Here is a 24,232-nt window from a genome sequence, read left to right as displayed (position 1 = left end):
CGTTAAATAAAATTACATTTTTTGACATGAAAAATTAAACAAGTACTTTTGTTTGTAATGGAAAAATGTATGAGAACAATTTGTTGGCACACGTCATTTTGTACTATAGAACATATTATTAAAATTGACAGTTCAATCATTAACATGTTTTCTTATCCAAAAATTTTGTATATATTATTTTTCATCTTTTAAGCATTTTTATTTTACAATCACTGCAGCGTATTTTAAAAAACGTAGAAATATGCGGAAAAAAAATAAATATTTTTCGATTTAATTCAACTCTAAAATTTAAAGAGAAAATGTTCATTTGAACGATCATTCAAAACCAATCAAACTGTCAAATTGAAAAAAAAAAATCTGACATCCACAAAACTACAAAGTGGGTAAAGTTCAGTTCATGTCCTACATTAAAAATTAATATCGTAAAAAATTATGAGCTAATTCAGTTTAAGTGTAATAGCAATTAAATGTGTTCATATTCGCTGTAGATCTCCATTTTGTTCTAGAATATTTAAGGAGAAATTAAGTATATAGATATCTACATAAAATTTATATAAATAAATACTTGGATTAAGTACAAATTCGAATTAGTCCTTAACGTGACAATAGAACATGAGCGATTTTCAATCTGACGAAATGTCAAAATCCATATGGGCTATAAATATTTAAATGGGACCGGCGAGAATTAAGCTAAATTACCGCCGGCGTTAGTTAAGCTTAATTTTCTACTCTACCGCTGTCATTTATTTTTACATTTAATCTGTTTTTTTTTTATTACACTCAGCTTTAAATTATGAGATTTTTTAATTTAATGAATAAATAATCAAACTGAAAATTTGAAACCAAAACGAAAACAAAAACAAATTGTGATTTATAGACCCACAACTACAAATTAAGTAAAACTACATATGTATTTTATGAATGAATATCTAAAATTTTATGAAAATTCAGTACAAACGAGACAATGTTGTTTTACATGTAGTAACTAATTCCGGTAATGAATTGTTGCTGTTAGGGGGTTTATTTAATAAGTACTTAATTAAATTTGAAAGAATAGATGCATATTTCCAAAATTAGCAATTAAATTAAAACTGAAAAAGGGAAATCATAATATTAAATGAAATAATTTTACAAAACAAAGGTCTCTGAATTTATTTTCACATATTCACTAACAAAATACATGTATACGCTTTAAACTACAAACAAAACTTTAAATTGAAATATAAATGATTTACATTTTTGCTTTACAAAAATATTTCATTAATTAAATTTAATTTTCTTATATTTTTTTTTTTTTTGGTCCTTCTTACACTTGAAGTCTATTATGTTATTCTACAAATTTCTCAATTTTAATTGTAATTTTATACAATTTTTCTTATAATTTTGAAATCATTTTAATTATGATTATAATTTACATGCAAAATTCTATAAAATTTTATGATATGTAAGTAAAGTTACATTTTTCCTTAATTATTCGAAAATACAGGCACAACAATTTATTTTTAATATATTTTTACTAATAATTATCATTTAAAAAAAAAATTAATTAAAATTTGAAAATGAAATCGCCTTAAAAAGCAGAGATTTTTTTCACAATTATTAACATATAACAGAAATATATGGTTTTATTTTACCATAATAAAAATTAGAAAAGTTTTAATTTATCAAAAAAGAAAAAAAATCTTTTATTCTTTGTAAAAACTTTCAATGACTTCTTCATACATTTTTGCAACATGACTTCTTTTCAATTTAAGTGTTGGTCCTAAAAACAAAAAAAAATTTATTAGACTTTGATAGTATTTTATTCAAAATCAATTTTTTTATACCTAATTCACCAGTTGGAATTGAAAAATCATGTGGTAATATAGCAAATTTTTGTACTTTTTGTGCATTTGATATTGCATGTTGATTGGCTCTTGCAATTCCATCTGTAATCGATTTCCAAACTCTTGGACATGGTCCAGCATCCAAAATTTCTTTAACTGTTCTATGTTCAACACCAAGTTCTTTCATCCATAATAAAGCTTCTGTTGTTAGTTCATCTTTTGGTGACATATCAATTGGATCTATTTCAGTCTATGTGATAAAAGAGTAAAATAAAAATTTCAGTGTTATTATATTATGACTTAAATTTTTTATATACATATGTATGTATATTATACTTATACCTTTATTGTTAATAAAATTGTTAAAAATTTCTTTCGATCTCCAACTAACATTGCATTACTTATTCCTGGTAATTCAGCTTTAATTAAATCTTCTACATGTACTGGAGCAACATTTTCACCACCAGCTGTTATTATTAATTCCTTAAGGCGGCCTGTTATTGTTACAAATCCTTTGTCATCAACATATGCAATATCACCAGAATGCATTAAACCTTCTTCATCTAATGCTTCTTTTGTTTTTTCTTCATCTCCAACATAACCAATAAATATGTTTCGACCACCCATACATAACTGTTGTTAAAAAATAAAAATAATTAAATTTGTTATAAAATAAAATTAAATTAATATACTTCTCCATGTCCATTTTCATCTGGATTTATAATTTTTATGTCACAACCAGGTAATGGTGTACCACAAGATTGCATATTAATTGGTCCAGATAGTGGGCAAACAATATGTGGTGCTGTTGTTTCAGACATACCAAATGCATCTAAAATTTTCATATCTAAACTAAGAAAATATTTTTTAGTTTCTAATGATATTGGTGCTGCTCCACTTGCAAATATCATACAACGATCAAAACCTAAAGCATATTTTACTCTAGATATAATAAAATTTCTTGCAAATTTATATGCCCAACTTTCATTAGATTTCCTATATTTAATAAATAAAATATTTAAAATGAAAATTTTAAAATTCAATATTCCATGTATGTAGTTCCATACCCAGTTGTTAATTCAGTCATATAATGTCTTAATATAACATTTTTACCCCATGATGCTACCATTTTTTTTAACATACTACTCTGTAATGATACAGATGCAATTTTTTCTTGAAATTTTTCATATACTCTTGGTACACCAAGAAATATTGTTGGTCTAGCATCTTGTAATGTTTTTACTAAAGTGCCTTTAAGTGCATCACGATCTGCAAACCATGTACATGCAGCATTTGCTAATGTTACATAAAAATCAAGAACTTGTGCAGCAACATGACTAAGTGGTAAATAAGAAACAACAACTTCTTCAGCTGCTTTAAAATTATTAAAACGTTTTGTTATTGCTTTAGCTACAAAAACAATATTATCATGAGTAATCATAGCTCCTTTTGGTAAACCAGTTGTTCCAGACTAAAAAAAAAATTAATAAATGAATTTCCAAAAAAGTAACTATCAATCAAATACAAAAATTTACAGTAAAAACCATTGAACAACATTCATTAATAGCAATTTTTCCCAATCTTTTTTGATATTCTTCATTGACATCTTCAACATTCATATGTTCAAGTTCAGCATACTAAAAGCAAAAAAAATTCATAATTTTTTAAATAAATTAATAAAATTCATGTTTGTATATAAAATTTACTCTATAATAACCATCATCTTTTTTAACATATGTTGCATATGGTCCATTCAATTGTACAACAGCTTTTAACATTGGTAAATTCTTTTTAATTTGATGAATTTTTTCCATTTGTTTGGCATCATCAACAATAACAATATTTGAACGTGATACATCTAATACATGTCGAACAGCTTCAGCTGAATTTGTTGTATATATACCAGTAACAATTCCATGAGCATGTACTGCTGCCAAACCTGATATAAACCATTCCGGGCAATTAAATGCTAATATACCAACAGAATGATGTTCTTCAAGACCAAGTTTTATAAATGCTTTAGCAATTTGTTCAACTTTATTTTTATATTCGCTGTAATTAAAATTATTTTATATTAATTAAATTTATTTTTTGTTTTAATTAGAATAAAATTTCACCTGTATGTTATTGGTGTCCATTTTAATTGTTCATTTTTATACATAAGAGCTGGACTATCTGGATATTTTTCAACAATATCATCAAATAGTTCTACAATGGACATTGGTTCAATTGATGGTTCCTTTTCTAACCTTAATTTAACTGGTTGTTCTGGATCTGTTGTCCAATAAACATTTGATGGTTTTATTAAACCTTTTACTTTTGTTTTTAATTCAGTTTCCATTATATAATTTTAGATGGCGCTATATTTTACGATAATAAATTTTTTATATAAGTAGATGAAATTTTTATCTTTAATCACGTATTCTGAAATTAAAATTTAATCTTATCAGAATTTCATTAATGCTTCAATAAACTTAAAGATCAAGGTTTTTATTTTTAAAATTTGTAAAAGATAATTTCAAAATTAATTTAGGTTTTTTTTTTTTTCGTTTTCTTAATCCCACATTTTTTTCAAAACAATTGAAGAAATCCAAAAGTAAATGGCTGATAAGAAATTCATTTAAGAATGGAATGTGCTTCTACTGTTAGAAATAGAACAATATTATGTAGTATGTAGGATTTTTACAATAAAAACTTAAAAATTATTTTATCTCATAGTAAATAATTTCATTTGAATAATGTGAGTAATATTGTGAACATACGCTAATTATAATGTTATTATGTAGGATGACTAAATGCGTAATTATTTATTAGAGGTGTAGTGAAATATTGAAGTATATTGAAAATATTATACTGGTATTAAATCTGGAACAAATTCAAAGATAAGAATTTATTATAATGATTTATGATATACAATACATACAAACATATACATATGTATACATAATTACAATATACCATGATGATAACGATTACATATGGTTGAGAAATGCAAAATATTATTTAACAATATTATGTACATATGCAACAGTAAATTTTGATTTGTTTTATATTTTAGTGTTGCCAGACGGTTTTTTTTTCCATTTTTTACATTTGCTTATTTCATTGTTGTATGCATATATGTACATAGTTATTGCATTGTACGATAATCTTAATCAGTTAAGTTCTTAATTTTTATTAAGTGATTAATAATTTTTCACTATAAAGGGGTAGACTTCAATTTGCGGCTAAAGTAGAATAAGATTTTGCTCATAGTAATAAATATTAGATACATTGAAAATATTAGAATCAAAAAAATTTTTTTAATTTTTACAAGATTCCGAAGCAAATACTACATTCTGTGAAATTCCAATAAATCGAATTTTTTATTTTTAAATTAAAGAAAGATTAGCTCACAACTCATTCATACATACATTTGTATTTGTAAAAGATATCAATAAAAATCAAGCATCAAAAATTTAACGAGGAATAACTTATAAATTTATGTATATTAAGGATTTGACATTTATTAATTTTAAACTACATATATATAAAAGCTTCTAAAGAAATCTACCGGACTATACGTTCGTTTTAAAAATAAATGTTTTTAATCTAATGTCTTATTTTATAATGGTTTGCAGTTTAAAGTGTTATATCCCTCGATTGTTATGTGTTTAGATTGTTATATACATTTAAATGGAACGTAAATATTTATAACAGAATCGAAATTATATTTAAAATCATATTTAAAGTATATTTAATACCTTTAATTAAATTGTCTTAGTTAATATAATTGAAAAATAATATTAGTTTTATTCATAAATTGTTTTTATATTATATTGCAATAGCTCAATTTTTTCTATATCAAATGTTCTATTTGTTGTAAAAGCTTGGCAACCCTATAATGCAAAATAATATAGAATTATTGTGTATATTCATACTGTATTATCATGTAATGTACTTGATACGAATTATTTTATACTTTATTATTTTGTTATAAATTATGATGCATTCCAAATGCAATTAATAATTATTATGATTTTTGTTTTTCTGCTCTATGATATTTTATTAAAAAAAAACAAATTTTAGATAGTCCATATTAGAAGCTATAAAATAGTAGTAGATCTATGAATGCATACAGTTTTTATTACTCAGAAAATTTATTGCACATAATACTTATGTATTGTAATTATTATATGATTAATATTATTTAATTTATTACATTTATAGTTATTTATAAATAATCAAATTGAGACTTTGAACTGATCATCACTATTATTAAGAAAGATCTAGACAATATAGTATGAATTATTCACATATTATGTAAAATGGAGAAGAAAATTTATGTGGTCGTACAATGGCTAACTAATATAGATTATTAATTACCATTAAAATTAAATTAAATTAACATAATTGAGTAATTAACAGTTGCTATTGAGATCTTATCAGGTGCTATAAGAGATCTTTATCCTTAAATCATAAATATTATATAATTTTAAATCTAAATTTTATTAAAGAACATTTTGATTTTAGAATATAAAATTATGGAATTTTAAGGTTATGTATTAATTTTGCAGAGTACATGATATTTTCAATAATTTTGGTAGTAAATTATAATAGAAATAATTATTATGAATAAAAATAATAAAATTCAATTTTATTAACAGAAAATAATGTTAGTTTATTATACTAACACTGTTTTCTGTTATAATAACACGTTTAATATTTCATTTTTCGTAAGTATGTGCACAAAAACATTCTATACATAATTAAATTATAATAATCCGATTAGGTGATTGATAACTTAAATGTTTCTTTGATAATATTGTATTTGAGCTATAAAAATAAAAATAATGAAAAAGAATTTAATTTAAAATTGCATTGATTAAGGCATAAAGTAGGTGACTCTCTGGCTACCATACCATAATGGTGAATTCTAAAAAACACACAAAATTAAAATACAAATTAAAAATTTTATAATCTAACTTCGTGTATTTCTATAGTAAATTTTCTAATAAATTCTAAACAAAAAAATAATTAATTATTACTCTTATCTTCGAAAATTTTAAATAATTTGACGTAAATATCCAACAAAATACTCTTAGTATATGGTAATATAGTTTTTATAATAATAAAATATTTTATAATAATATTAATTCACGTTCATTGTAATATGTATGTATGTTGATTAATAATGCCCCTAACGACCGATCGGTACATTTTTATAATAATAATCTCTTTTTTTGATGGCCTTATACTTAAGCAAAAAAAAACATTTCGAACTTTCATTCTTATCTCTTAGAGGGTAGTTAAGACGTATATATATTTTATTATATTTTAGTACACCTGCTATTTATAGGCATTTTATATATATATATACATATAAAAATTTAATTTACTACGCGTTCATTTTTAAAAAAAAAAAATTTTAAATTGTAATTAAAATTTTTAAAGTTCATTAGTAAACTATTAATCAAATGAAATAACCTTATCAGTATTATACCTTTCAAAATTGTGAATTATAATTTTATTTTGAAAAATAAAAATTGCTTTTGCTCAAAAACAAAAGCTATATATAATAAATTAAAAAGGCGAACTATGGTACAATGGCACTTAAAATTATGTTTTATGTAATTATAGAATAAAATTAATTATAAAATATTTTTAGTTTAGAGAATTTTTAAATTCAATATTAAAAGCACTTTTAAATTTTAGAAATTCTAAATATTTATAATTTATTATTAAAATTATGACTCCTTTTTAATAAAGACGGAAATTAAAAAATCCGGAAATGTATAACTCTAATAATTTGATTTCAATTTAAGAAATCATTCTCCTCCCTCTTCATATTTTAAACCGTTCACTTTTATACATAAAATTGAATAAGATCTATTATTAATTTTATAATGATTTTATTCCATAAATTTCTATTCAAAATTCACAATTCATTTTAAATTTATTATACAAAATTATTTTTATTTTAATTAAATTTAACCATTCATTTTATGTCAATTAAATCAACTATTTTGAAAATATTTTTTAAATTTAAAACTCACCAAATTTAATTTAATTTTTTTTTTTGAATTTAAAATTAAATTTTATAATAAATTTCCTTGTTAATTTTAATTAATATAAAATTATAAAGAGAAGAAAAGGAACAATACAATCGTTACCGGACACCGGTCAACAACAAATGAAACTAAACAACGTGTAAGTAAATTAGAAAATTCTTAATTTTTTTTTTTATTATTTTTTTTTTTAGGCAAAACAATGAGCAGAAAAATAGTCAGAAAATCAAATCAGAATAGAAAATGAGAAGAAAAACAAAAAAAAAAAAATTTAAACTCACGCGATATTCACTCATTTTCATATCAATAGCGCAGTGTATGTACTCTGTACTCTTATTATTTTGATTACAGTTTAAAGGGTATATGAAAAAAAAACACACACAATTATTATAATTGTATATAAAAGGATGAGAAATAATATAATAGTGAAGATAAGGATAGAAATATGGCAATATGTACTTACTTGGAGATATAAGGGTTTGAATGTGAGCTGAGTTGCATATAGTGTTAATTATGCATTTTTAATAATTCTGTCCAAAATGAAATTCTCCTATAAATTTTTCATAATATTGTATTTATTTTTTCTTAAAAAATTATAAAAATTTTTTAAAAAAACTTATTAATAACTCATATACTCGTATTTCTCTCAATTTTATGCTATCACATTTCTATTTTGAATAGGGTTCATTATATTAATTCATTATATTGAATTCATTATAATGAATTAATATAATGAGTGAATATTTACAAATAAATCATAATCAAAATTATTAAAAGCACTCTAAAAGTACATTATTGAATTAAAATGATTTTTAAAAATAATAGAATTAATTATAGTTCTATAGTGGATGAGCATTTTCCAGACCATAAAATAATTTTGGAAAAGTTGTGTTTTGGAAATTTCTAATACAAGCTGTGTATTAAGATAAATTGTCATCATTTGTAAAAATTCTGTTCATATATTAAAAGAATATGTATGTATGTGTCGTACATTAAATGGTCAAGTGAATAAAAACTAAAATATTTGAAAGTAAATGAATAATAAATAAGTAAAGGTTCAATATTATAAGCTATTAATAATTAAATACTAATATTGATAAAATTTTCCTCAGGTATTTACTTAAGTATTTTTAAAATAATACTGAGAAGTATTATACGAGTACTCAGTTATAATGCTTTTCATTTCTATAATAAAAATTCAAAAATATTGAAGAAAGCTATGTAATTGCCTTCAGTTTATAAAATGATTGTCTTTCATTACTGTAGGTGAAGAAATCTCAGACCTGATAAATCTCGAAAAAAGGCGTCTATGTTTGTTCTGGAACGTGCATACAAAAAATTTTCTTTTAGCACAAAATCTAAAAAAGCATTTCACATTAAAATAGTTAAGAGTTATCGCATATTTAATACTACTCATTTATTATATTATTTTTTTTTTAATTAATTGCTACTGCTGTTTATAGCACATATTTACTGATCCAAATTCAAACATTGAAGTATATACAGTGCCACGTGCATACTCTTATTATGTTTTTTTTTTTTTTTAATTTACACTAATAATAAATTTTTAATATTGCTTTCATTATGATGTTAATATACTTTAATATTTTTAATGAGTTCAATTATATTGTTATACTATATTATTGAAACAATAATAACAAATCATTAATTATATTATTAAGTTAAATTTTGCACTAGAAAGAGCACGTGTCGGATTATGCATAAAAATTTTTAATATTTAAATATATATTTAAAATAATTGAACATAATATGAGTTTCGTATGATCCAAAGATTACGAATCTAAATTAAATTATAATAGTAAATTTCTATACTATACTGGAAAGTACTTAATTAGTTTTTGAAATGTGAATATAATTTGTATATTGTTATTATTTTAGTAATAATTTTTTTAAATATAATTATTATGTATTTTCATATTCATATAATAATTTTTTATAATAAAATATAAACAAAAAATTATTATATGGATGAATAATTATTTATATTATTTACAAATAATTTTAAATAAATATTTATTCAATATTTACTTTAATAAAATAAATAATTTAAAATGTTTCAAATTAATATTATAAAAAAAAAAATATTTTGTTATTTGTTTTATTACACCAATTACACAAATTAAAAATTTTAAATAAATTAAATACTTATGTATAGGTATGCATTACACTAGCCATTTTTACACTATCCAGTGAATACCTTAATAATATGGTATGAAAATTATTTATTTAACTTTATTATATACACAGAGAAATTCGGAATTAAGCGATGGTATGAAAAATTATATTTTTAAATTTATATTTGCATTGCTTTTATATAACATTACCAAATAATGTGCTGTCTGCCACAATTGCAGACCAAATCTATCAAAAATTGTTACAATAAATCATCAAATTCTTTATGATATACATTGTATTCTTAAGACCGATCCTGTTGACTCGGGTAATATCACATGAAAGCATTTAAATAAAATTCACAATAAATTGTTTAAAGCATTCATTTTGATCTAGAACAATTTTAAAATTTTTATAAATGAGTTTATACTATATGAGCAATTCACATATAGGATTCGCCAAGCTCTTACCATTTGCATTTGTTAACATTTATCCAATTCTATAATAACGTACATAATCATAAATCTGTTCATCAAACATCTTATAAATCTCTTATGCGACCATGTCAAAATTTAAATATAAAATATTGTAGGCAAATTATAAATTTTATTTCTCCGGCAATAAATTATACAAATATAATATTGAAAACGTTAAGAATTTTACATAATCCATAAATAAATTTAATTAGGATTTTCAAATATACATAAAATGTATATTCTAACACTTTCATTTAATTGATCTATCAAATTTTGATTATTACTATGGTCATCTAATTCAGTCACATTTTAATATTTTTAATAGCCTTTTTTTTTAAATTTCTCGATAATGCGGTCTCTATATAATAGATTTATTTTAAATTAATGTCTATACGCTGATAATATTTTTTTTTTGTTAAAATCTACCCAAACAATATTATCAGACAAACAATTTCTTATCAGCCGATTAATTTTAGGAATTATATAAAATTTTTGATAGTTTTTTTATACTAACAATACGTGATATGGTAATATTGTAAATAAAATATGTAATTGAAAAAAAAAAGGGAACCCTTTGAATTGAATTTTCCCTTTCCGTTCTTCTGTGAAAAATAAAATTTCTGATAAGAATTTATTAAATAAATGATAATTTTTATCATGTACTCTTTAAAAGGACCTTCTGTACCATAAATTTTTTTTAGTATTGTCAAAGGAATTTTAATTAAATTTTATATTAAATTTATTCTCAGAAATAAAGTGCTGAAAATAACTATCGGACTATAATAATTTACAGCTTCGTTTCTCAATCTAAAAGCTTAAAAGCTTTTAAGTTGCAGGGACCATTTTCTTCTATTTCCCTGTACATATTTGTATATAAAAATAAATACTAAAGGAGGGCTGAAATGTTTACAAAATACAAAAGGTCAGGAGCTTCAATTTGAGAAATTTGAGAACCACTGATTTATGTACATGTAGCGTCTACAATCATTAAATCATAATATTAATTATTTTTATTTAAAAATATACTCAAAATGTACTTAATTTCAAATATTCCATGTTCAATATACACAAGGTTTACAATATTGCCTGTATTAAAAATGCATTCTATAATTAAATACGAGTACCATACATTCATACATACTTACGAGTATGTATTGTACATTATCATTTATTTTTTCTAATGATTTATTTATAATTTTATATATTTTTTGTTATCATTCATTAAAATAATATGAAAAACTGAACACTAAAAAATTTAAACTTATCTGTGACTGATTTTAGATCTCTGTACTGAAAATATACAAGTTTAATATTATATGTGAATGTGTTCATTGCATAATACACAAATATTAAAATTAATTAAATTATTTAATATTCTAGTTTTATATATAGGAATATATTCATTTTATATAATGAGATTTAGAATAATAATCTTAATACCATATTGAAATATAAATTTAATATAATTAAAATTTAGTTTTAGAATAAGTAATTACTTACTAGATTATTATACAAGATAATAATAATTACAATAATTGTTATAATAAAAGGACTTTTTGGATTTAATTTTATACATGTATAGTCCGAATATATTATATTTAATAATTAAGTAATTGGGAATTTAATTTTAGTTATAAACATAATTTAATATTTTTGTTGCATTCTATACTGTTGAAAATAAAAATAAATAAATTCATTACTTTTTCAATAAATTATATTAAGTATATAAGTTTTCAGAATCTGAATCTCTACTGAAATCAACTAGAGTATATAGTATTGATAACTCAGTTTCAGTTTTCATATTCCGTACTAGTTGACTAAACTCAATTCTCATAATCGGTGTTGTAAGTCATATTTGTCATACACAATGCTAATAATAGAGCATTAATATAATACAATATTAGAGTTTAAAAATTTTTCAGATTTATTAAAGAAACCACATTTGCTTCATTGCAAAATAATATAAATTAAATTTCCTGTTTCAGAATTTTTGCCTTTTTTGTATAATCTAAATTTATTATCGGATAGAAATATGTTGTGGTAGTGTTGCAAAAATCATTAAACCTGATTTTTGTATAAAATTTCATTAACAAAATCTATTACTAATATAATAGGAAAGGATCATAAATCAAAAGTCCATTGGAAAATATTTCATATTAAAAATGTAATTATGAAAAAATTCAAGGTAAATGAAGAAATTAAGTTACAATTAAGTTCTTTACTTACTACTTGGATAAAAATTTTTATCTTTTATGAAAAAATAATGTAGGTATTTTTAATATTTTTAATAATTAAGTTTTCAAAGACTGAAAAATTGTATAATGAATGTGTCTTTATCTTACTATTAAATTATTTAATAAAATCTTTAAAATTCAATTATTTTCTACTCCAGCAGAGTGAATTTTTTAATTAAATTAATATTAAAAATTTTAACAAAATTAAAATTTAAAAGGTTTTGTAACTATGAATATTGTTAATCGATTAAATATAATTTAAATTAAAATCAGATCCAGTGATGTTGATTTTTATTCTATATTTTGTTTGAAATAAATTCGATATTATTAAATTTTTAGTATTCACATTGTAGATTTAATTTCTGTAGATAGAAATACAATTAAGTAAATTTAATATTTTAAATGTAAACAAATTGTAAGAGGCAACTCTTATATTCAAAATACAATAATCTTGAAATAAAATAAATATTCAAATTTACGTGTAATATAGTTAAAATTGGAAAAAATTAATTGAATTTTGTGATTAAAAAGCATATTAAAAAATCTCATTACTTTAACATTATTCAAAAATATCTTAAACAAGTTTAACATTTAAATAAAAAATTAATTTATTAAATTTTCTTTTGTCCTCAAATTTCTTCCTATACGATTTTTTTTCCCAATAAGAAGTGTTTCTAATAAATTATTGATTTATGATCCTTTTTCTTCATAATTTTTTTTAATAAATATTTTTTACTCCATGTTTCGATAAAAAAATTTCTTAAATTGATTATTTTGGTTTATTTTATAGTACAGAATAGCTTCTTATTAAGAATTTCCTTCTTCCGCAAATAAATTAAACTGTTGTGACTATCAGCAAGTTTTAAAAATTTTCCACAAATTCATTACTAATGCATTAAGTAATTAAGGTTATAGAGAAAGAATTAATGCAATTTTTGTTTTTTAAATAGAACATAAATTTAGTGGAAAATTTCTTTATAACAAAAATTTATACATGTATATAACAATATCAACTAATTTGATTAGATAATTTTATATTATAACTGTTCTATATGGTCTATAGAACATAGACAATATTTAAAGGAAATTTTAAATTTTTTCCCTTAAATTATTCTCAATTGTGTTAAGCATTCATTGAATTCATTATAATTTTTGATGTTGTCATTATTATAGCTACTCTTTATAAAATACAAGTAGCAGTTCTAAAAATAAAAATTGAATTTTCATCTTCGGTTTGAACTTATTTGGTATTCCCATTGCGAAGGTCCTTACAAATTTTCAAGCCGTGGTTTAAAATCAGTTTGTGATCCTTAAGATTAACTATAGCAGCATACCTAAAACAAATTAAATTTTATCAGTTTATTACAAATTAAATTACATAGGCCATAGGGCATTTTCGAAAATGCAGATCTAAAGTTAATTTCACTTTATTAGTAATTAAAGTGATATTGCTCGGAATAAGTCTAAGTTGACATTAGATTTTCACTTTGGTAAGATGCCCAACCATACATATATGTTTAAACTTAGTTTATTTGTCTCTTAGGATCGTTCGGCAGGATTTATATATTAAATTTTATCAATTGAATTTGGAGGCCACACTATATTTCTTATTTTTAACAAAATTGTCGAACCTAATTGTACAAATCAAACTTTTTTCATATTTTTATCAAATGAAATAAAATTTAACAATGTTTTACATTAATATGGTAGACTTCCCCCACTCTCCTTGTGGGAAACTCTCTTGTTATATAGAAACTTTTATAAAAGTTTATTAAAAACACACTATTTATTTTTTTCTTTTCAAAACTTATTTATTTTAAATATTATAAAAATAATTAAATAAATATTTTTGTAAAATTTTGTTTTTTTTTTTTTGTTCTTTTTATTATTTAATATTATTATTATTAAAATACACGCATTCAAATTACAAATCAAAAAAAAAAATTCTATAATATAAAAAAAAATGTATTCTAAAATAAAAAAATCCATTCATACTTAACACATTCACACTTTATAATATAAGAACTATAATTAATTATTAAGGGGGAAAAAATTTAAATAATTATAATATTTAAAATGACAATAATATTAAAATAAAATGAAATTGTAGAATTAACTAATTAATGAATTAAAATGAAAATTTTTTATGAAAGAGTCTTTATTCATTTGTATTGCATAAGTGTCGCTATTCTCAATTTTTCTCATAAATACGTCACGTGTGCTCAACAATATTCCTGCTCACCAATGAATTAAATTTATTTTTTGACATAAACTTCAAAAATTCATTAATGAGAGGTTTTTATGAGAGAAGTCGGGAAACAATGACCGTCTTAAAATACAATTGTATAAAGTCCCAATGATATATAAGTATTTTAAAATAGAAATCACATAAAATTTATAAAATAGTTTAAATTTTAAAATAAAAGTTATTATTGTATAAAATAAGTATTTAGCTTAAGTAAAATTAAAAAATTATTTTTGACAATTATTATTAATGTACAAATGTATATGAAAAATTTTATATAATTTAATGACATTTTACTTTTTGATGTTTTGTTAATATTTTCATTGCATTTATTGTGTATTATTTTGTTTTGTGGTCCCTTCTTTAGAATATTTAAATTTTGGAATGAATTTTAATAAATTTGGAATTAAAATTTGATTTCATTGAATTTGTTCTTAAAATTTAATTTCTTATATTTTTACAAAATAATCAAATATTTTTAATTTATTCTTACTTTTCACAACAATAATTATCATTTATGATTTACTCATTTATTAATGATGTGTTTTACAGTATATTGAGTTAGTAAATATGCAATTGCCAATACAATAGCCGCATAATCATAATTATCAATTATGATCGAATTTATAAGAGAAGGGTCGGCTGTACATGAGAGTGTAAACAAATGCAATTGTTTATTTAATTTTTTTTTTAATTTTGTAAAATTCATTTTAATTAAGAAAAATAATTTAAATTTTTTACTATAGTAAAATAAATATGGAGAATAAATGAAAATGAGAATTAAAAATAAAATTTTTGTTAATAATTTTATACATGCAACTGTCCTGGTTAATTAAGGTATTTACCCTATTTGATGGTGGTCCCATTGAAGTATTTTGTAAAAATTTATTAATGCAGTAGCCTTATAATAACCAGGACAGTTTGTGTATTCAAATATTTAAATAAATTTTAAATGAAGAATTAATTTTGACTTTCGTTTGTAATTTTAATTTTTTTTTTTCAAATGAATAATAAAAATTATTTAAATAATTTACCGTACATTCGAACTTATTTTTCTCAAAATTTTTGAGAGAAAATACTTCGATGACAAAATATGAGAGATTTTTTTTTTCTCTCTTCTATTTTATGTAATTTTCTTTTTTATTAACTTAAAAACTGACAATTCAATAAATAAAAAATGGTTTGTTTTGTTTTTTTCAATAAATTAAATAAATTAATAAATAAATTGAGAGAGAGGGAGCAAAAAAAAAAAATGAAGTTGATGATTTTGTTTATGTGTGTGTTTTTGTTTTTTATACAAGATTTAGTTTTACTAGATGGAAATAATAAAATTGATGAGAATAAATAAAAAAAATGTTGATGAATTTTTTCTTTTTGTTTTGTTTCTGTTCTCCCCTTTTTTCCAACAATCCTGATCCCAAAATGAAAAAAAAAAAATTATAATAGTGTGATGAAAATTATAAAATTTCTCTGCTTCTCTGTTTTTGTATTTTTCAACTTTCGTCCTCCTTTTTCTTGCTTCTTTTTTGTTTTCGTATCCTTTAAACTTCATTACATTCAAGATAAACTGATTTACAATCAACACCGGATCTACCACGTCTACCAGCATCATATAAATTTTCAAATTTACTATTTGTTTGACGTTCTAACATAAAGCTAGTTGCATACCTAAAATAATACAAAAAATAAAGTGAAATTTAATTTTATCTCATTTGTTTTTTTGATTGTGTTGTATTATATATATATTCTTACGTTCCCAATTGACAGAAAATGCTTGTACCACCAATTTCATTAATACAATCAGAATTTGCTTCACATAAATATTTTTGCATACATTTATCTTCTGTACTCTTATATGTTTTAACATATCCTTTTAATAATGATATACTAGCAACAGCAGCATCACTAACAGCATCACGTTTACCCAATGAACGTGCTGTTAATGATCTATGTGAGAATGATGTTTTCAATGCATCCAATAAATTGATTACGATATTAATGAACTGCACATACGATATATTTTCATATTTTATTTGAATGTATATGAGTATGGATTTTTCATCAAAATTTTATATAATATTTTTGGTGATGATGATGATGATGATGATGACGGTGTGAATTTCATTCCAAATTTAATTACCGCGATAGTATACCCAAAAAATATTTGTAAAATATACGATGTTATTCAAACAGTAAGTAAATAAAACGAGCGTGATTATGTATATATAGTTGTATATTAAAGATGAATGCATTTAAATGAGATAAAAGAGAAGAAAAGAGAAAAAAAAAGAGAAATAATAATTAATAATATTCTTTTTTTTTTTAATAAAAAATTACTTTTATAATTTTATTTTTAATTAAAAGTATTTATTTAGATTTTTGTTTAATTTTTCAAAAAAAAAAAAATGAAAAAATAGAATAAGAAGATAAAAAATTAAATCTACTGAAACATAAATCTTGTGTGTGTGTGTGTGTGTATTTACATAAGTTTTATATATATAACATAAAATACAGGTAACTTTTGTATGAATAATAAAATTTTTACGACTGCAGAGTTTTTTTGAATTTTAGGTTGAGCGTTTTTCAAGGATGCCATTGCAAAATTTTTACATGAACAGTTGAACATGAACATGAACATGAACATGAACAGTACAAGAAAACTGTTATACAATGTATAACAGAAGTTTGTACAAGAAAACTGTTATACAATGAACTAGCCATATATAATGAAAAATATTTGAATTTAAGTGGTTCGATATATGAAAGTTTTACTGTGATTACTATTATGTGTTTGTATTAAAAGTTTTGGAAACTTTGGTAATTATGGAAAAGTCTTTTTTTTTTGTTCCAAAATTTGTTACAACAAATACAGTCAGTATGAAGTGAAATTTGAAAATTTTAATTTGTTCTACGGGGGAAATATTAATCTAGGAACAAGGAAATAAAAATATAAACAGAATTTCTTATACTCTGCACTTTAGTAAAGGGTACATTAACTTATGTATGGAGTTTGTAATCATTTCAAGGGATCATCTGCGGTATTAACATGTATTATATATATATTCTTGTTTAGCGTAAAATTCTGCTTTGAACATGTTCGCGTCCATTCGATTGTAAGATACCCCAAGAATAAATAAAGCAGGCACGATCAAATTTTCACAAATTGCTTCTTTTTCTGTCAGGGAAAAATATTAATGGAATGACAGCACTTGTTCGGGTAGCTGTTATACAATCACAAAAACTAATATTAAATATTAAAGAAAATAATAAACCTAGTTGCGTGAAATTCTACAGTCGTGTTTCTAATTATAGCTCGAATATATTCTAGAAATTATTGTAGAACAGTTTAACAGGTTCGAGTAACTGTTATACTATCATAAAAGTTAATTTTAAATAGACCACTTTGGGACTTCTATATAGACCACTTTGAGAATCACTGCTCTAAAGGGTTTTATTAAAATCAAATATTGTTGAACTGAAGGAGGAATTTGTTCACGAATTTGTTACCAGTAATTTTGTTATATTATTTTAAATTTTTGCAATATCAATTTTTTTTTTGTTTGCTTTTACTAAAGTATTATATTAATTTGTATATAGTGAAAAAAAAAAATCAAATTTTGTTTATATACATAAATAATATTTAATTATAACAAGTACACAAAATACATAAAATGTGAAAAATTAAGCAAAATTGTTATAAAAACAAAAGCAATAATTAAATATAAAAATAATAAGTATATAACAAAAATTTTATCTAAATTTTTATATTATTTTAATATTATAATTTAGTTGCATTCTTATGATACTTTACCTCACCAGCTTGTTTTGCCATTGTGTTAACTTGTTCCGGATCTCTGGCACCAAGAACAGATGAAAATACTGCAGCTAATATATTCTGTAGCAAAAGCGGAAAGAATAACAACAATAATAATAAACACAAAAAAAAAAAAAAAAAAACTAAAACAAAAGGAAACTCAAAAAAAAAAAAAGGAAAAACAAAAACCAATGAACCATGTAGCATAAACAAAAGAAATACAAAAAAACAATAATAAAAGAAAAACTAAAAACTACGATAATAAAATTACAAAAAAAAAAACAATAACAACAATAAAAATTTACTTTTTATGAGTATTTTAAATTATAATAATAAAATTTAAAAATAAAATAAATATTAAAAATTTTTAAAGGATTAAAAACTTTATAGAATTTCGAAAAAGAGAAATTTATTTTCATAATTTATTTGATGCCGCCCTACATTGGGACATAGAATGTAGAAAATTTTTGAAAATATTTTAAATTGGAATTTTTTTTCTATTTTTCTATTATATAAGCATTAGTACTTAACAAATTTATTTGATTTGATCTTTGGTAATCGTTATAGGCCTACAATTTATGATCTCACACATGGACTCATATAAAAAAAAATGATTTATTTCCTGTTTGACTTTTCATGTTTTAATTTTTTAACACTTAACCAGCATTTTATTACATTTTTCAATGTTAAATTAAATTTATTTGATTTGCTATTTAATTAAGGAGAAAACTGGTGCCCGAACAATATCTCGGTATTTTTAATATTTATCAATTAGAGTTATGAATACATTCAGTATGACCAATTCGGTCAAATCAAAAAATTTTGATTATTTTTTATGTTAATATACTTGATTTTCTGTTTAAATAAAAGATTCGACATCGATTAATATTTTGACTGAAATCTTTAGTTGAAATTTACATTGAAATTGGCCAAATAATTGGCCAAAAAATGTGCCAAAATTTAATTTTTCAAAATTCTGGGCAAAACAATTTTAGCAATTTTTCAGTGATTTTCATTAAATTAAAAATCAAATGCTTAAGAACTTATCCAATACTTATATTTATTTCATATGTGTATTATGCGAATTGTGCAAACCAATCACCACTCTATCACATACTAACACAAAAATATAAGAATATTTTCTTAATTTGCAGTTCATTTAGAAATTTTATTGAGTATACTTTTAAAATATTTAAGGGAATAAACCATAAGAACTTTAAATGATAAAAAGTTGCCTAATATTTCTATTTAATTTAAAAAGCATAAGACTCAACAGCATTAATTTCTAAATCAAAAAGCTTATACAAAAAATTTAACATAAATTTTATATTAAATTAATAAAAAAAAATTCCTCATTTCCCTTCAAAAAATTTCTATATAAATATTAAGTATAAGTATCCCAATTATACTTTCCCCCCAAAACTGTTATACTATATTATTGTAAATCAATAAAATCAAGAAAATTACCTGCATTGGAGATCCAGGATTATCAACTTTATCAATACCATCTGAAGGTGGTCCACCACCTAATATTGTTGTAATAATTTTAAGACCTTTTGTTGTTTATTTTTTGAAAATGAAAAACAAACAAAAAAAAAATAAATTAAAAAATTTTAAGAAAATATTTTTGTTATTTTTAAATAGAAATTATTAATTATTGAATTTAATTTATTTTTTTATTATTATTTGTATATATACCCATTGAAATGATATTGGTCCAAGGTGATGGAGGAAAACCATTATCAACATCATCAGATTTATTTAAAGCATAATTATTAAAGAACATTTGTAATACTGATGCTAACATATTTGACCATGAAAAACCGACAGCAGTTTGTTCTTGAATTTGATTTGATTGTAAATCTTCTTCGATATCATCTAAAGCGACTTTTTTTGATGCATTCGGTTTAACAGCAAATTTTCTTCCAGTTGATTCAATTTGTTGTTGATCTTCATCATCTTGTTCTTGTTCCTCTTCTATTTGTTGTTGTTGTTGTTGTAATTGTGGTTGTTCAGATTGTTCTTGCTTCAATTGTTCTTCTTTTTGTTGTTGTTCTTGTTGTTTTTGCTGTTGTTGTTCCTGTTGTTGCTGTTGCAATTGAAGCGCTCTATATTGTTGTGCTAATTGAGGACTATATACTGGTGATAATTGTTTTGGTTGATTTGCATAATATTGAGCTCTTGCTGCCTCATATTGTTGTTGATAATTTTGTTGTGCATACTGTTGTGGATATGCAATTGTTATAACAATAATATGTAAAAATATATTGACAAATAGTGTCCAACCAATCATTGTTCTTTTATTGTACATTCTAAAATCAAAGAAGAAGAAAATAATAAGAAATTATTATAAAAAATTTCAGTTGATAGCATTATGATAAATAGTATAATATAACAATTATTGTTACGATAATAAAATACAAAGCTTATGTCATAATAATAATATAATTCTTAAGTATCATAATACGTAAAGTGTCATAAAAGTTTATTGCATTCAACTCGAATAATATTGAAAGCAAATGTATAATAGTTAATAAATATAACGACAGTAAATTGCAAAGTATTTACTATTATGAAAATTATTTTTAATTATTTGACTACTGTTGTATAACAGAATTATATTTTCATATTATTGTTTTAAATTTTCTCCTTTAAAGCTTTTCAAAAAAAATACAATTCGGAATTTTCTCCAATTATTGCCGTCGGAATTTTATTGCGCATGTTTTATTTATATAGTATAACAGTTTCATTCATAAATACAGTATATTAGTTTTTAAATTTTTTTTTTATTATTAAATTGATTCTATTTTTGATTTTGATAATTTTGAATGTATTTCTACTTCCTTCATAAGCCATAACGTTGCAATCAAGTAGTAGTGAAAAATAGCAATCAAGTAGTACGGAATAAAATTCATTAGGTGTTTTAAAAAATTGCATGTATATTTTTATGCTTATTGGAAAACATACTCTTGTCACATTCAGAACAGTAGTGTCCTTTTTTTACATTAATTTATAATGGTATATATTACAAGTTATTTAAAAGTACGGTAATCAGTGTTGCGTAGAGTTAAAATTGTCAATTGATTATATTGCGAAAAATTAGGTTAACAAGGCTCTGGGGTTCAATAAATAGATTTATTATATATTCCTCAATTAATTTTTAAAATAAGGACCTCAATGGCATCAACTATATTCGATACTTATGTTTCTATTGAATCGAGTATCTTGAGAGAATCAATCTCTTTCAACAATAAGTTCACGTACAGAGATCCAGGGGCCATGTTCTATTTAGAGGTCAATTTTATACTATTATTAAAGTTGTATTAAGTATGCATTGTGTTTGTTATGTATGTAATTGCATTCATCACATAAATAATAAATTCTTAATGTAATGTGTGGCATAATTGTCGTTAAATCGTAAATACGGTATTTATCCAATTCTATAAACCCATTCCATGAATTTATATGTGCATATTTAAAATTTCAAGTGTAAACTAATTTTCCCAAATATTTTTATTAAATTTAATGTAAATTGAATCATTTTTCATTTTAAATAGAATCTTAATTATTCATATAAATATTTACATAATTTTACGGTATTTTACCTTTAATTACTATATAAAATAATATAAAAAATTGAATAATAATTACACATGAAATATTTCTAAGAAAATATTTAAATAATTAATTTATGATAATTATATTTACAATTCCACTTTGCTTATTACAAAAATTTTTAATATAATTTTGTATAACACATATAAATATTTATTCAATTTTGTAAATAAATTTATTTAAATGCAATATTTTCAATATGTGTATATGCCTATATATACAAGTACCTAGGTATTTAATGAAATTGTAATATTACTATAATATCAGTGAAATTTTAATAAGTAAATTTAATTTTCTTATTTATAAAGTAATTAATACTTTAATTTAAATTGATTGAATTGATTTCTTTAATTCTTGAAATATTTACGTATATAAATTTAACACTTTAAATAAATTGTTATATTTAACAATATTTTTATAAAACAAATTACTTGATTTATTAAAATTTTAAGAATTATTAAAAGAATGTATAAGAGTTTACTTTGCTGGTTATAACAGAATTAGTATTTAAGTAAAGTTTATCGTATTTATAGAATTGACTTTAGTGGTTTTCTTTAACATCTTAACAGAAATCTAATTTGATCTTATATGTATTTCGCTTATATATATTTCAATTAAATTAATATTATACCTGGGACCATACTATGCAATTCGATTTTTATAAAACGATTTTCGTTTTCGGAAAAATAGTAAGGTGGTACTAATCAATTTGTATGGTACTTTTCTATTTCTGGAAATATAAAAATCGAATTACATAGTAGGGCCCCTAGAAATGCTTTCATAATGCACAATAGTAATGTGATTAGGGCCCCTGGACATAGTAGGGCTCCTGGACATGCTTTCATAATGCACAATAGTAGGGCCTCTGTGGACATGCTTTCATAATGCACAATATTATAAGTAATTAACCGACCATCAAATTTCCATAACATCAAATTTCAAAAACCCTATGCGTATAAAAACACATTCTTGTGTTATTTCTAATGTTATGTTCAGAAACTCAAATACTCGTATGTATTTAAAATATTATTGCATTTATACTGTACAAATGTATAACAGATTAATTTTATGCTCGCATATAATTGAACATAAATTAAAATGTTATAATTAATTTTTTATTTAACTTTCTTTTATATTATGTACAAGGTACAACTTCCAACATCTTTGTAAACTTATACCCAACATACATAATTAATTTATCATACAGAGAAATTTGTTAACAATTAATTATCACAACTATTCAAATTAAAATTTCTCATTTTTTCTATATTATATAAGGTCAACAATAAATTTTATTCTCTTTTACTATTATGTATGTTAATTTATTATATCGGGTGTTAATAATTAGCATACTTATGTAAGTTATATAAATTTTTATACATACTTGCTTCTATGATTATAATATTAACAGATAACAGTGCTTTTACAATTAAAAATTTATAATATGGCATATTTTAAATAAGAATTTTTAAATAATAAATTAATGTTACTGTTAAAACAATTTTCACTTCTATTCATTACTTTTAAAATCAATAAACAGTGTACAATTAGGGTTGCCATTTTGGTTTTATTTTTATACCAAGAATGATTAATATTTTTTACATTCGGTAATTTTAGTTTCACATAGAATCCATAGAATTCTTAATTTTTTGTAATTAAAATTTTTTGGTATTCAATCACAAAACAAGAATAATTTGTTTGTGGACCACACTTTTCTTTCACGATCCCGTTGGTTTCCGAATTAAAATTAATTCGCCTAATCGCCTTTATAAAAGGCAAAATTAAATAAAAAGTTTTGTTTTTAAATGTTTGAGTGTTATTCTTTTGTTTTTCCGATTAGTT

General features: G+C 22.2%; 2 protein-coding genes across 2 annotated transcripts; both read right to left on the bottom strand.

The window, feature by feature from the left end:
- Nucleotides 1–1,123: 1,123 nt before the first annotated feature.
- On the bottom strand, nt 1,124–4,245 carry LOC129618072 (very long-chain-fatty-acid--CoA ligase bubblegum). Its single transcript, XM_055532966.1, has 8 exons — nt 3,944–4,245; nt 3,533–3,878; nt 3,362–3,463; nt 2,894–3,297; nt 2,519–2,822; nt 2,169–2,459; nt 1,827–2,076; nt 1,124–1,762 (listed from the first exon to the last, which is right to left on the bottom strand). Exons 1-8 carry the CDS (start codon nt 4,165–4,167, stop codon nt 1,686–1,688), a joined length of 1,998 nt encoding a protein of 665 aa, XP_055388941.1. The 5' UTR covers nt 4,168–4,245; the 3' UTR covers nt 1,124–1,685.
- A 12,257-nt stretch (nt 4,246–16,502) lies between these two features.
- LOC129616998 (uncharacterized) lies at nt 16,503–21,068 on the bottom strand. The gene is made up of 6 exons (XM_055532459.1): nt 20,916–21,068; nt 20,474–20,801; nt 20,243–20,328; nt 18,773–18,856; nt 16,714–16,964; nt 16,503–16,629 (listed from the first exon to the last, which is right to left on the bottom strand). Exons 1-6 carry the CDS (start codon nt 21,066–21,068, stop codon nt 16,503–16,505), a joined length of 1,029 nt encoding a protein of 342 aa, XP_055388434.1.
- Between the last annotated feature and the right edge of the window lie 3,164 nt (nt 21,069–24,232).

This window comes from Condylostylus longicornis, unplaced genomic scaffold, assembly GCF_029603195.1.
Source record: "Condylostylus longicornis isolate FDR11 unplaced genomic scaffold, ASM2960319v2 ptg000006l, whole genome shotgun sequence".
NCBI lineage: Eukaryota > Metazoa > Arthropoda > Insecta > Diptera > Dolichopodidae > Condylostylus > Condylostylus longicornis.
The sequence above is the reverse complement of the archived record's forward strand: the minus strand, read 5'-3'. Positions and strand labels throughout refer to the sequence as shown.

Coding starts and splice junctions, on each gene's coding strand:
- LOC129616998 (XM_055532459.1), bottom strand. CDS start 21,068: ATGATTGGTTGGACACTATTTGTCAATATATTTTTACATATTATTGTT. Junction 18,857..20,242: donor ATCCTGGATCTCCAATGCAG/GTAATTTTCTTG, acceptor CTTTTGCTACAG/AATATATTAGCTGCAGTATT. Junction 16,630..16,713: donor ATTTTCTGTCAATTGGGAAC/GTAAGAATATAT, acceptor GTATTATTTTAG/GTATGCAACTAGCTTTATGT.
- LOC129618072 (XM_055532966.1), bottom strand. CDS start 4,167: ATGGAAACTGAATTAAAAACAAAAGTAAAAGGTTTAATAAAACCATCA. Junction 3,464..3,532: donor AAGATGATGGTTATTATAGA/GTAAATTTTATA, acceptor TTTTGCTTTTAG/TATGCTGAACTTGAACATAT. Junction 1,763..1,826: donor AATTCCAACTGGTGAATTAG/GTATAAAAAAAT, acceptor TTTTGTTTTTAG/GACCAACACTTAAATTGAAA.